The sequence below is a fragment of the Schistocerca cancellata genome, chromosome 8 (assembly GCF_023864275.1).
Source record: "Schistocerca cancellata isolate TAMUIC-IGC-003103 chromosome 8, iqSchCanc2.1, whole genome shotgun sequence".
Lineage (NCBI taxonomy): Eukaryota > Metazoa > Arthropoda > Insecta > Orthoptera > Acrididae > Schistocerca > Schistocerca cancellata.
Window position 1 is genome coordinate 364,936,478 of NC_064633.1, and position 14,236 is coordinate 364,950,713.

Sequence of the window (14,236 nt, forward strand, 5' to 3'; positions counted from 1 at the left end):
CGCAATTTTTCAATTAGAGCATTGTATGCTGTTGTCTTTTTGTCTCGGGTCACTATATTCTTTACTTTTAATCTTCCACAAACATGGGTGGTTTTTATGTATTTCAATGAATTCACTTACAAACTCTCGAGAACACTGACGAGTATCAGTCATTTTAATGCCCTATGCACAGAAATACAAACACTAGACTGAGCAAACAGCTGTTTCGCGCCAGATTTGCGTCGATCTCCTGTCCACACGCTCCAGTTTGTCTGCGCGGATGTGGTTTGAACCCACAGATTTGAGAGGTTTCGCTCAAACCTCCAACTCCAACTTCCAGGTTTGCACACACCTCAGTTTGGTGCAAATCTTCTGTCCACACGCAACGATCTGTCTGCGCACATGTGATGTGCGCAGACATTTGCGCAGACAGATCGTTGCGTGTGGACGGTCCTTAAGAATTTGGGATCATAATCTATTGAAATGACGTTTTGTTAATCATTCATGATCTTCTCACTGTCTATCTAGTAAACGAAAAGTGTATTTAATCGAATCTAAACGTGCTCATTTCCGTGCCAGTAATCATTTTCAGAAAAAAGAAAAAATTATGTATCTCTCTTTCGTTAGACCTTATAAAGAACTCAAAAATGGGAATTTCAGGTGACTCCACATTGAAAGTTCTGGAAGTAAAAGTCTCCCAATAGACCGCAGTACGTTATTGCCATTGGCCCCGAAAAATTGTCGCGAGGGTTTTAAGATGCAAGTTTTAAATGCTTGTAATTGGCAATTGCTGAGAAACGAAATGTCTTTGCTTTCCTCGAACTTTGGGAAACAACATGCCTCAGTTGTAAAGCGGAAGTTCCCCTTCGAGTTCCTGTGTGTGCTGTAGTGTGGCGTTGAGGACTTAGCAATATCATGGCGGAGGTAAAAATCTGTCTAAATTAATGCAATCTTAATGAATTGTGATGAATGTCGTGTTATCAATGATTGCAATAGTTTTACTTTGATGTGGACGAATCTGCGTAACTAGTAAATTGAACGTGATGTTAGGTGTAGAGGTGCTACAAACCATAATGTTCTTTATCCTCTAATATGTAAATTTTTGAAATGTGGTTGTCTCCGTTTTGCAGGTAGAGGAAACCCAGAAGAAGAAGAGGACCTTCCGGAAATTTACTTTCCGTGGGGTGGATCTAGATCAGTTATTGGACATGACTATGTAAGTTCCTGAACGAATGCTTTTGTTTCTTCTATTTCTTTTTCTCTTGCGTTCAGTATATCTTGGAAGTGTAGAACTGCCGCCTTTATTGCCAGGCATGCTGTCTAAAAGTTTTCCATTTTGAAGCGTTATTGATATTAATAGTCCTGTCACGGCAAGTGGAGTTTGTAGTGTTGTTGTGACCAACAAAGTACCTCCGTTCAAAACTTAGAGATATTTATTCACCAGCCGAAATTATACAGTAAATGCGCTCCAAGATGGTTGTTTTGTAACAAAAGTGTGTCTGTAACCTGAATAGTTTCTTCCTCGTCTGTAGTTATTCATACTATCAACTTTGTGTTGAATTACTATGCAGGCTTTTCGTGGTATTAGTTATTTCTAATGTGGTCGTAAGTTAATCTTCTTCCGTTGTGTAACAATCAACTGTATTGATCCACTCACTTCACTTTGCTCAATGCCCAGTTGTATAGTTTGCAAATTCCAAGACGTCGTTGGAGTGTCTGTCTTCACTTTCATCAATTGTACGTGTGGTTTCACCTAGATTCTCATTACTCGTTTGTTTTAATGTTGCCCTTTTATTTTCATTCATGTTTGATAAGTTTGCACCAAGTTTTTTCCATGGTTGATGCTGGCATTTCTTCCCAAGAATAGGTAGTTGTATAGGTTATGTCTCTTACTTAGTGACTTCATTGCTTGAAATAAGCTGCTGCCTTCTTACATTTCTATGATGGGTACAGTGTATTTTTGATGGCATTGCCTGTTTAGCCACTTAATGACATCTGGTCCCTGGGTTTAATTAGACATGTTTAAATTGAAAGAAATAAAGCATTTACTACACTTTTTCAGGTTAATGAGCAAACGTGAGAAATGAAGTATTGTCAAATATTGATATGAAACATTTAGAGGATTCTTAGGTGTTTCATAAAGGCATAGATCAAGTGATTGTAAATACAGTCCTTTAAAGGCACTGCATTTCTTAAGTCTTGACTTGGGCAATAAGTTATTTTATACTAAAACTGATCGAATGACACCCCCTATCAACAGTTAACTGCCTGCTGATCCATATCGGCATTAACTTTAGTTTTTCAACATTCGGAGCAAGCTGTCATTCATCTTAACAAATACAAATTTTGTCTGAAGTCATTTTACCTAGTCACTGTAAAGGACACCTTCCCATACACCACAGCATCCTCAGCTTACCCTGCCCATCGGGTCGATATTTGTGAAAAGGAAACAAGGCATGGGCCATAAAAATCTTCAGACATTGGATGTTGGTGGAACTTGGTGAGGGGCAGAAAAGTGCTTTCTTGACCCATTGAATTTATGATTGAAGAAAAGATATTCTGTGGGACAACCATCATTAACGACTACTTCAAGTCATGCAACATTTTATGTAATAAAATTTTCAGTGCCTAAGACTGAACTGTAGTTGTGAACTCTGTAGGTCCAAGAGATGGAGAGATTTGAGATTCTGAGAGGTGCCATCCTCTGATGTCAGTCCAAATATTTCGTAGGTTACTTAGCTGAGTACATGCCCGAAAGAAGTATTGCATCACTTTTACATTGAGGCTGGTAAACTTCTCTCTCAGTGGAATTGGTGCAATAGTTCCTTCGTAGAGTGCTGCAGACATGATTAGTGATTACAATTTGTTGCCTTTTAGGGAAACTGGTGCTCCAGGCTCCTCATCATTAAAGATATGCAATATGCAGACCGGCCACAGCATCCAGAGATAGTGATTTTTTGTGTGAGAGTTTTGCTGTGTGTTTTTCTACTTCAGAATTGTGTTTGTGGCAGTCTTTCCTTGTGCCTGTCTGACTAAATGTCTCTGTTGTACTACTTGTCTCTGCTCCAGTCTATGACCAAGAGAGGTGGCACAGTGGTTAGCACTCAGGACTTGCTTGTGAGAACATAGAACATAGTTTGTATATTGTTTTAAGATGATATCCATCACAATTTTATTCATGCTGCATGTTTTTTGTGGTGTGTGTGTGCGCGTTCCCTCAAAGAAAATTTGCTACTGAGATCTGATTTGGTGATGGGGTTGACTGAGATAACAAGTCATGTGCTTGCAGTGATTGGCTGACAGCAGCATATTGAGCAGCTACCATTTTAATTTCAGTGTTTTGGAAGCTGACTTGCCATATTTGGTGAATGTCGTATTTATATGTGCATATTCCGAAAATGTAGTTTCAGTTGTACTGTGTGTTGAAGATTTCTCCAAAACTTGGTGTTTTTGTATGGTATGTTGTGCTACAGTGGCAGGAAGTACCCTACTTAGGATGCAAACTCCCATTCAATAAAGGCAAGGAAGTTCTTGTGTACTATTTGTGCAAATGACATTCTAGCAAAAGAACAACATTTTCAAACATGAGTTTTAAAAAATAAGAGCTATTACTACAATCAGTGGAAATTCCAGGATGAACTAACAACATTGACAGACCGGCCACAGCATCCAGAGATAGTGATCTTTTGTGTGAGAGTTTTGCTGTGTGTTTTTCTACTTCAGAATTGTTTGTGGCAGTCTTTCCTTGTGCCTGTCTAAATGTCTCTGTTGTACTACTTCTCTCTGCTCCAGTCTATGACCAAGAGAGGTGGCACAGTGGTTAGCACTCAGGACTTGCATTTGGAAGTGTGATGGTTCAAACTAGTCTGACCACCCAGATTTAGGTTTCCTGTGATTTCCCTAAATCACTCCAGGAAAATGCCGTGATGGTTCCTTGCAAAGGTTATGGCAGATTTCCTTCCTCATCCTTGCCACAATCAGAGCTTTTGCTCAGTCTCTTAATAAGCTCGATGTCGATGAGACATTAAACCCAATCTTCTTCCCTTCAGTAATTGACTTCATGAAACCACAATTTCTGTTATGAGTCTTTGTATGGACTATCTAATTGTAAAATTATCATAATTATGAGGCTTACATCCATACTCACTTACCTGTCAATCCTTCCTTAAGCTATTTAGCATGACACAATGCTCATTCAGAAGGGTAGATGTTGTTTTGTCTCCATGTCCTCCAACCTGTGTGCTCAGATTAATTCAGTTGTACTAACAGTGGTAAGGTTCAAGAAAGCAAAGCTCATACATTTCCTGTGCGGGTTTTTATTTAAATTAATGATCTGTACTTAAAAAAAGCTTGAGCAGTTGCCTGATGTTTGTACTTGGTATTTCTCTGTAGCAGCAGGATAACTCTTCGTCCATTACAATGACGGGCTTCGAAGCAAGGTGTGGCAATAATTGTTCAGAACCACTACTTGAATGATAGCATTCATTTGCAAAAGATAGTCACTTCTGTTTTTCTTAAGGTTTAATGCAAGGTTTCTCTATGGAACAAAGAGCAAGCCTGCAAAATATTTATCCAAAAACATTTTCCTGTTGGAAATTAAAATAATCTGTACCATCACTAGATTTCCAGCCGATGTTCCTGGAATGATTCTGATTCTCCCTTGATTCATCAAAGGAATAAACCACTAAACTAGTTTTTTCTCCTAATTTATGCATGTTTCTCAGGAATATTGCTTTAGCATGTTTATAACTAATTTCTTCTAAAATTAATTGCAGCGATGAAGTGCTATGTGTGAAGCAAATATTCTCTTAAATACTCGTAAGAACTTTCTATGATATAGTCACTGTTCATATGCCTTTTAAACATGGATCCCTGACAACAACCTTGTCAAAATCATGTAATTGTGTTAGATGTTTGTGATTGCAGTGCTTTCGGACAACATTAAAACAATTTTCCTACAATAGCTTACAGTTTATTTTTCCATCAATCGATGCACTTGGTGCAGGCTATAAAATTAGGCCTATCTTCATATAAACTTTTGAAAATATCTCCCATTTTCTCGTGGAGCCCCTCTATTTTTGGCTGAACCAAGCAAGTGCTTTCACATCTCGTATTCCATTTTTCATTATTTCTGTGATTTCAGATATCCCTTATTAGGATAGTCCACCACTGTATGGAAAGTAAAAGTCTAGAACAGGACTAGTGGCATACTTAGATGTTTTGTGCAGGAATGTAATCTGCACCTGTTGTGGGGTACAATGGGAATGAAAGGTGTGTCCACTGTTCGTTTTACACATAGTGAGAGAGCAGCAGGCAGATGTGTTTTTTAGCAATTTGTTCAGAAGAAAGGGTAAAACATTTCTGTAAAAGATGATTGTAAATTTTATTGCTTTTTGTTTAGCTTGCAGCTATTTAAACTGTACTATTGCTGCAAAACAAGGACAGTGTTGCAACCCTTGATATATTTAAGAGCAGTGAAATATTAATCTGCTCTATGTTGCTACGCATTCAATCTGCAATAAAAGGCTTAGTAAGTGGGTTGATGTTTGTTAATAAACATTGATCCCCTTACTCATTATTCTTGTGCAGATTGGTTGTATGGTCATTTCACACCATATTTGATACATTTTCGTGTGTCCGCAATTAATTCATGAGACATGGACCAATGGGAGTTGCCATGCAGAACAAAATCACTTAAATCAGTTCACTTTATGGCACCCACTGCCATAATCACAAAATATTTCTTGCAAAACTTAAACAGCAAACAAGACAATGGTTCCAATTTTGGTTCTAAAAATACATAGACCCTCTTCTCACCTTTCGTTGGTTGTGCCAGAGAATCATCCCATTGGGCATGTGAACTGACGCATTGCCAACCTGTTGGTAGTATCTAGTCACGACGACTGCCGCTGGCCCTGGTCTAGACTTCAACTGCCATGGAATCGTATTACTTTCCCTCTATTGTCAAAAAACCATATTACCCCAGGCAACAACCTACAATCCACATGTCAACATATGGTGTTTACTGTTCTGCAAAGCTACAACAATGGCAGGTGTTGGATGAATGTGGAGGAAATGTCTAATTTGGAGTGTAAGATTACTGAACAAGACTTAAATGTATTAAAAAGCCCCATTTGCATATTTGGAAGGGGGAAAAGCAAACTTGAGTATTGAAGTAAGAAATTTGCTGAGACATTGAAAGTAGTGTTTATTAGGTCACATTTTAGAAATTTAGGGTCCAGACTTTAAAATTAATCTCATATTATACCATATTGATATGAATCATTTGAACTTAACAACCATTGGTGTTGCATTTTTATTTTTCCTGCAGGGATCAGCTTATGGAGCTTTTCCATGCTAGAGCTCGGCGTAGGTTTTCAAGAGGTCTGAAGCGCAAACCTTTAGCTCTCGTCAATAAGCTTCGTAAAGCCAAGAAAGAAGCACCACCAAATGAAAAGCCAGAAATTGTCAAGACACATCTTCGTAATATGATAATTGTGCCAGAGATGGTAGGAAGTATTGTTGGAGTTTACAATGGAAAGACCTTCAACCAAGTGGAGGTGAAGGTAAGAGATGAAACCATATCTTAAAGAGAACTATCTACTGTGTGTTTGGTGTGGGATTCATTAATGTATAGTGTTTTGTATCCTTCACAGTTAACATGGTAGAATTCATTGTAAACAGTAGGCCTACTTTCTCGACAAGTTTCTGTTTTGGTTTTTTTTATCATCTGTATCTTTGGTTGATATTATTTAACTTAAGAAATGTGGCAAAGTATATTATCTGGTTGTTTGTATGATAGCTGTCTCTTGGATTCATATAATGGCATTGCTTCACATACAAACAAAATGAGAATTTTTCATTTTTGAGGAGGCTTCAATGACTGATTCACCAATTGATTGCTGTTTTGTTCAATCTGTTCTTCAGACAAATGAAACTAATACTTGGAGCCATGTTAGCTATGTGAATGTTTCCACTTACTTTAGTGAGTGGTTGAGTGGTTTCATTTAATGTGATCAACTTACAGGCACAAGTCTTTTAACAGTTACATCAGTGTTTTCCCTCAGTCTCTGGGTTTGAGTGATTTTGCTTGCATATTTCTTCAGTCTTTTCGGTTATATATGAATCATGACTAAGAGTTGCGTATTTACATATCTTAATTCATGGGGGGGTAGTAGATTTCTAAAAATTAAATATTTTCAAAATATATGTAATTATTTACATAAATATGAAATTTTCATGCTTGTGACATTAAATATGGCATTTTAGTTGGCTTTGTACATTTGTGTTAATGAATAGTTACTTCTTTATTTAAATTAATTGAAGCTCTGTAACATTAACCACACTGGGTTGCACCAGTTACTGATAATTGTCATTCAGTAAATGTTGTGATGTGTATAGAAAGCACATTAGATAAACTTTGTCAGATGCAGTAATTGCTTCCTTTTTAAGCATATATTGTCAGTTGTTGTAAATAGACATTTTTGTGATTGTTTGTTAACTTTGTTGAGTTGTCTTTGATACGGTTTCAAAAATGAATCATCGTTGGGGATACTGTATATCATCTTGAATGAATGATTTGTGAGGATCTCTTTTCAATGTGTTAGGAGGCTCTCTTTTCATCCAGCCATGTTTTTCTTCCATTCCCAAACTACAGTCAACTATGAAGTACAGTGGAATCTCATTAGCACTTTTTTTAAGGACTGCAGATTTTGAACTGATCAGCAGGAAAATATACTATTGAAAATACCTAATTTGGTAATTATTCAGTTTTTTGTTTTTGAAAATGTGGAGTTAGGGATACCATGTTTGGGGTAATATAGGGTCTCATATCACCACACTTCCTGGCATGTTGTCTTAACAACTTATAATTCTAAATCACCTTTTTGAGAACACATTCACAATATCAAACCCAGATACTCAGAATTATAAGTATACAAGAAGCAAAAATGTATTAAATACGGCAATGTTGGCCTATTACTGTTGTAACAGGTTCTTGAGAAGCTGGATACTGACTCTGGGTAATCTTAACAACAGTTTGTCTCCACAGCTTGTTACCGAAAGTAACTACACTGTGCCTTTCCAGAGTACTGGAAGTATGCCACCCTTTGTAGTGCAGAACTGCAGTTCTTCACAGGCAGTGCCATTAATGAGCAGTCTGTGCTTCCAGGTCACAACACTACTCCAAAGACACCTGCTTGTGTTGTGGCTACAGCAGCCATTGCATGGGACTGTAATTCCCTAGTCAGTTTGCCACTTGACTCTGAACAATGGTACAGGGCAACAAAACCTTGCAGAGAGACCATTACCTGTTCTCAGATGCCAGGTACAGGTGTGAAGAGGTTGCAATGTGCTTGGTGCACAATGCAATGATTCTCCCTTGTGGTCATGCTAGTTTGACCGAAACCTTGGCGAGTACACGTGTGCCCACGTTCGCCAGCAGGCCAATGTCACATCTAAATGTCCCACAGATCTGGATATCGCATGATTCGACTAGCTGATCAAATGGAGAGCCACAGTGAGCCCCCCTGCAGACTGTCAAGTGCTAATAAGATATAGTTATACAGATATTTCATAGTTTCACAATAGCAAAAACTACCATTGTATAACTTGTTTACCTTCTGACTTGACTGGCAGTCATGTTAACATTTACAGCCATCGAGGAAACATTCCAGCTGTTAACCTACACAACAAGAATTGCAGCAAATACATTCATAACAAATAACATCAATTATTGCAGATAATACTTTTGTCAAATTAATACAGGATGTATACACCCTGGGAAATCTAGGAGAAACCCAGGATTTTTAATCTGGGATAAACCTTCGAATTCTGGGAATTTTTCATTGTTTTAGTTTCCAGTTAAATTTTTGTAATTTGACGGTTAAGAACTGATACTCTAATGAAGACTTTTATTTTGGCCCACTACTGTAGAATAATACTGCAAAAGAAAACATAAACAAGGAAATAACACCCATATAAAATGGTAGTTGCAAAGAAAATGCGCCATTTACAACAACAAATAAACACAGTGCATTTTAAGTGTCTGCCGATGACAAAATGTCAAAGGCTATAGGACGAAGACAGTGCAATACTTCGAAACAACAAAATGCTTTTGATGAGTGCAATGTCACAGCTGTTCACATTTGTACCAGATTGCTGGATATTATTGCGATTGGTGATGGGAAAAGCGTTGCTGTAAGAGTTACTTTCCTTTTACGCAAGATGAATTATGTTAACTTGTGTGAATGTGCAATTAATTTCGTAAATTACGGAGCATTTGTATCTCATTCAAAACTTGGCGCTCTGAGGGCCAGCCACTTAGAATAGTTTTGGGCCCAGAAGCCTGCCCATTTATGCCATTATTTAAAACTGTCATATTTGTGTTTGATACATCTTAAAGGATAATGTGCTAAAAAGACCAAACTTCAAGGTTAGTTTTCATATTAATTTTAGTTCCTTCATAGATTACAAATTGTGCTATAACTATTCTTAAAGTGAGAGGTGAATTCCTGAGCAATTTCACGTCATTGGTTTTTCTGTGGAGAAATTGAAGTGTTTGTTAGAACATTTATTCAGCCACGTAACCCATGAAATGTTTGGTGCACAGCAGTAAAATTTGTAATTGGGCGAGTCAAATATTCAGCTGCCACAATTTAAGATGCGCTCTTGGACTCACCTGTCTGCACCGTTGGAATTTTTTTTTACCGGTGTTATAGGAGAGAGCTTAAATTTTCTTGTATCTGTAATAAATATGTATTAATTTAAACCATAAACCATTAACTTTCCTGTTAGTGTGTTTGCACTACGTTAGTGATGTTGCTATTCACTGACTATAACAAGTCCTGTGCTCTGGGTATCTGCAGTCATTATCTGGTGAATCACGTAATGTGAGCAAAAAAAGTGCTGGGAAGTTCTGTACTGGTATATAATACTTTTACCATTTGAAGGATTTGTAAGTTTTACACCTCCAAGGGAAAGTATTTTGTCATTTAACACGGAAAAAGTGTATTTTCAACTGAGAACCTGTGCATTTTCATCAAGCAAAAAATGTATGTTTGAGCAGGAGATCCAGGAGAAAACTTTCCCTATTTATAAACCCTGTAACAAGAGAGACCCAGGATCTGTAGGAAAACAAAACGTGAAATAAATTTGAAGGTAGCTAGATGCAAAACTACACCCTTTTTCTTTATAGTTAGCTTCACTTTCAACTATGCTATGGCTTCAACATTGCAGCAGTGCATCAGTTACAAGGTATACACTGTGTAAAGGTTGTATATATGTCATTTGATATTTAACTACAAAAAATTGTACTGCCATGCTTTTGATAGGTAGTTGTGCCATACCAATGAAATTGTGTACTTCTGTAGCTCACGTGTTATGACATCAAAAGTGTCAGATGGAAAGCTTTTAACTATAGATACTTAATTTTCTGTCATTTTATTATAACAGATTGTACCTGAAATCTTTTTTTTTTTTGAGAGAGGGAGAGATCCCCCGACTCCTTGTCAACATAAATTCCCATGTCCCATGAGAGGATGACTTCAAACTTTCATGCTCAACTTGTATCAGTAACAGTCATCAGCTTAATTTGTTAGGTGTTAATAGCATCTGGAACAACACAAAAATATATATGATACATTTTTCGGCAGTGAGAAAAAGAATTAATGTTTTGCACACAATAAAATGAATAATGCTAACTGTGCTTACTCCTTTGATGTCTTTACATACCCTGGAGTAGGACTACCCAATGTGGGTATGGGCACTAGACTTTTTTCACTCAGGGGAATGCAATGGTAGCCTAGTCAGCTAAAACATTGTAAACCGACAGAAAAAGTAGACTTGTTTAACTTTGAAAGAAGGAAAAAATAATTCAGTGTGCAAAAACAGTAGAGCTTTTTAAGTTTTCACTTGGTTGCCACTACAGACTGCATGCACTAAGAATTAATGAATAATTCAATCTATACACTAAACTAAGTGAATCATTTGTATCCAACAACTGACTGAATTGTTTCCTTTCAGTTGTTAAAACTCACCTCAGTTGGCTTCTATCAGCCAATTGCAATACAGTACACATGATGTAACAGAACCATCACTACTTTGTCATGCTGACTCCCAAGAATTGAGTGCACACCAAAAATATTAATAATCTCAAAGATGGAATTGAACACCCACAACATTGAATATGTTGCAGGTTTAAAATTAGCAATAGTAAATTTCTAACAGTGCATTACAAAGAGAAGCCATGTCTTCTCATTCTTGAATGGTGAGAAAAGCAAATGCTTTGAATTCCTTTATATTTTGTTGCAAGTTATGCCTACATCAGGGAGGGAACTGTTTGTCTCCAGTTTGCCTGCCTCAGTGAAAAGTTATGTTATATTTCTTTTGTGCAGTGTTCTCTGCGGAACAGATTCTCAGCTATGTAAGCAGTGAAGTGCTCAGTCTTTTTGTCGTATCGTTGGATGGCATCTCGGCAGCCTCTGCATGATGTGTTGTGTGTTATAGAATGAACTGATAGATCTATGAAGTGAAGTGAAGTGAAGTGAAGTGTTGAAAACTTTCAGTGCCTAGTGTTGTATGACAGGGAGGTTCTTTCTTTGGTTATTGATGTCAAGACCTGTTTAGACCTTTCTCCCATAGTAAGGAGGAAGACTAGTTGATCTTCTCGTAATTCCATCAAACACCCACTGTCCGGTGATTTTATGTCCATTGCTGTGTTTCCTTTTCCCAAATGTTGTTTCATCTATTTAGACGACCCCTTGCCTGTCTGCTGTGAATTGTTAATTACCTACTTGATAAACACTTCATCACAGAAGGAAGACCTGGCAGTCACCATATGTATAATGTAGCAAAGATTGTTTTTGATAACTCCTGGAGATCCACATGGTGCCGAACTCCGATATGTTCGGACTGCAAATTTAGGTTTATCAAATGGAGTACGCATCTGTACACTCTGGTTGAATCTTTTTTTCAGATTACCCAAGCAATTGTCCTGCCCTTCATATTGCTGCCAACACTGAATGTTTCATCATTTGACATGAGCGAGGCTGTAGTTTACCACTTAGGGCAATCCATACTGCTTTTTAGGATATGACAGATCACCAGCCATGCCCACATAGTAGTCACGTTCATCCTGTACATTTGATATTTCTCCAAGCAAGCAAGCAACCAACCAATCAATGCAGTCCATATATTATAATCATTCGAAGCTAGACATAAATGCAATTCCATTACTGGGTGGGGTTTTCTGTCTGGTAACTACTGTTTAGAACATGTTGTCAGTCATGCTCCCCTGCAGTATGTACGGACTGGTGAGCTCTATTGTCTCTCTGTGAAATGACCTGGAATATGATTTGCCTCTGTACTTTGATCAGCAAGTTTCTACTCTGATACTAACATCAAATTATTGAAATCAAATCATTTTGAGTGTTCCCGTGACTTTTTCCATATTACTACTATGGTGAAAGGTGGTTTAGTGTTCCATAAATGTTCTGGTGTTGCTGGTAGTTATGGATGCTCACTTGTGCAAATGAAGAGGCTTTATTGTAACATTGTTGGTATGACATAGAATGCCATAATTTACATTCTTGTTGGAGCTTTACGTATTATTCCCATTCAAAAATTATTTGTGTACCGTATAAGTAATTTTTAGTTTTTTCTTTTAAGTGTGTTTTTGATAAGTGTTTTTAACAGTTTCATACTCTGAATCAGGGGTAGTCAACATTTCCTCTCTACTGCCCACCAGTACCACAGCAATTGTGATTTATGAAGTAGGGAAGTTACTTATTTTATAAAATTTGTACGCCAGAGTTGCAGCAAATTAAAGCACGTAATATTAGTTACTTACCAAATAAGTTCTCAGAATTTCGTGAAAAGCTAATGAAAATGTTTTTAAACTCCTGCCACCCACTTGGTAGTTGGTACGCCCACCAGTGGGTGGTAGGGACCAGAAATGACAACCATTGCTCTGAATCATAATTAGTTGCATAGTAAATTTATATTGGTGCAGTAGTGAGCACTTGAAGATACTGTGGAAGAATTTTGGTTTAGTTTTATTTTAAATATTAAGTTAAGCAGCTTCAGATACAAGTAAATCATTCTTTATTTGCAGCCTGAAATGATTGGACACTACCTTGGTGAATTCAGTGTCACATACAAACCAGTTAAACATGGACGTCCTGGAATTGGTGCCACTCACAGTTCAAGATTCATTCCTCTTAAGTAAATAAAAATAGTAAATAAAAAGGAATAAAGTATGTTTTTGAGTTTTTATTTGTTACATTACCAAACATAAATTTCCACAGCTCTAAATGCTCTTTTTATGACTTGTGAAATTTAGAGAATGATAAAGGACTGGTTTTGAGTGTTCTAATTTTTTGTCCTAGTAATCACCATTAATTTGATGTATATGATGTTAACTTTACTTCTGGACTATGAGGGCACTGATGATACGGCAAATGTCACTACTATGTGAAGGGAGATTGTTTCAGTTTATTTTATTTTTAAAATGCTTGACACTGAAAATATGTAAACTTGGATATCAAGTGACTTGCAAGTTTTACACACAAATGTTTTTAACAGCAGCACTTTGTGTGTGTGTGTGTGTGTGTGTGTGTGTGTGTGTGTGTGTGTGTGTGTGTGAAAATTTGTAGTAAATCTTAGTCTTCAAAATATAGATCCATCTGTTGTAAGTCGACTGTTGCTGAGTTGGTAAAACTTCCAAAATAAGTATAAAATGTGGATGGGAAATAACATTTTAAGCTGTAAAAGTTATGTTAGGGTACCACTTCATATTTTTGCACTTTATGTTGTTGTTGTTGTGGTCTTCAGTCCTGAGACTGGTTTGATGCAGCTCTCCATGCTACTCTATCTTGTGCAAGCTTCTTCATCTCCCAGTACCTACTGCAACCTACATCCTTCTGAATCTGCTTAGTGTATTCATCTCTTGGTCTCCCCCTACGATTTTTACCCTCCACGCTGCCCTCCAATACTAAATTGGTGATCCCTTGATGCCTCAGAACATGTCCTACCAACCGATCCCTTCTTCTGGTCAAGTTGTGCCACAAACTTCTCTTCTCCCCAATCCTATTCAATACTTCCTCATTACTTATGTGATCTACCCATCTAATCTTCAGCATTCTTCTGTAGCACCACATTTCGAAAGCTTCTATTCTCTTCTTGTCCAAACTATTTATCGTCCATGTTTCACTTCCATACATGGCTACACTCCATACAAATACTTTCAGAAATGAATTCC

General features: G+C 37.3%; 1 protein-coding gene across 1 annotated transcript; it reads left to right on the forward strand.

Annotated features, from left to right (window-relative positions):
- The first annotated feature begins 768 nt into the window (after window positions 1-768).
- Window positions 769-13,247, forward strand: LOC126094914 (40S ribosomal protein S15). The gene is made up of 4 exons (XM_049909558.1): window positions 769-903; window positions 1,110-1,195; window positions 6,311-6,545; window positions 13,091-13,247. The coding sequence occupies exons 1-4, from the start codon at window positions 895-897 to the stop codon at window positions 13,202-13,204; spliced, it is 444 nt and encodes a 147-aa protein (XP_049765515.1). The 5' UTR covers window positions 769-894; the 3' UTR covers window positions 13,205-13,247.
- Window positions 13,248-14,236: the final 989 nt, after the last annotated feature.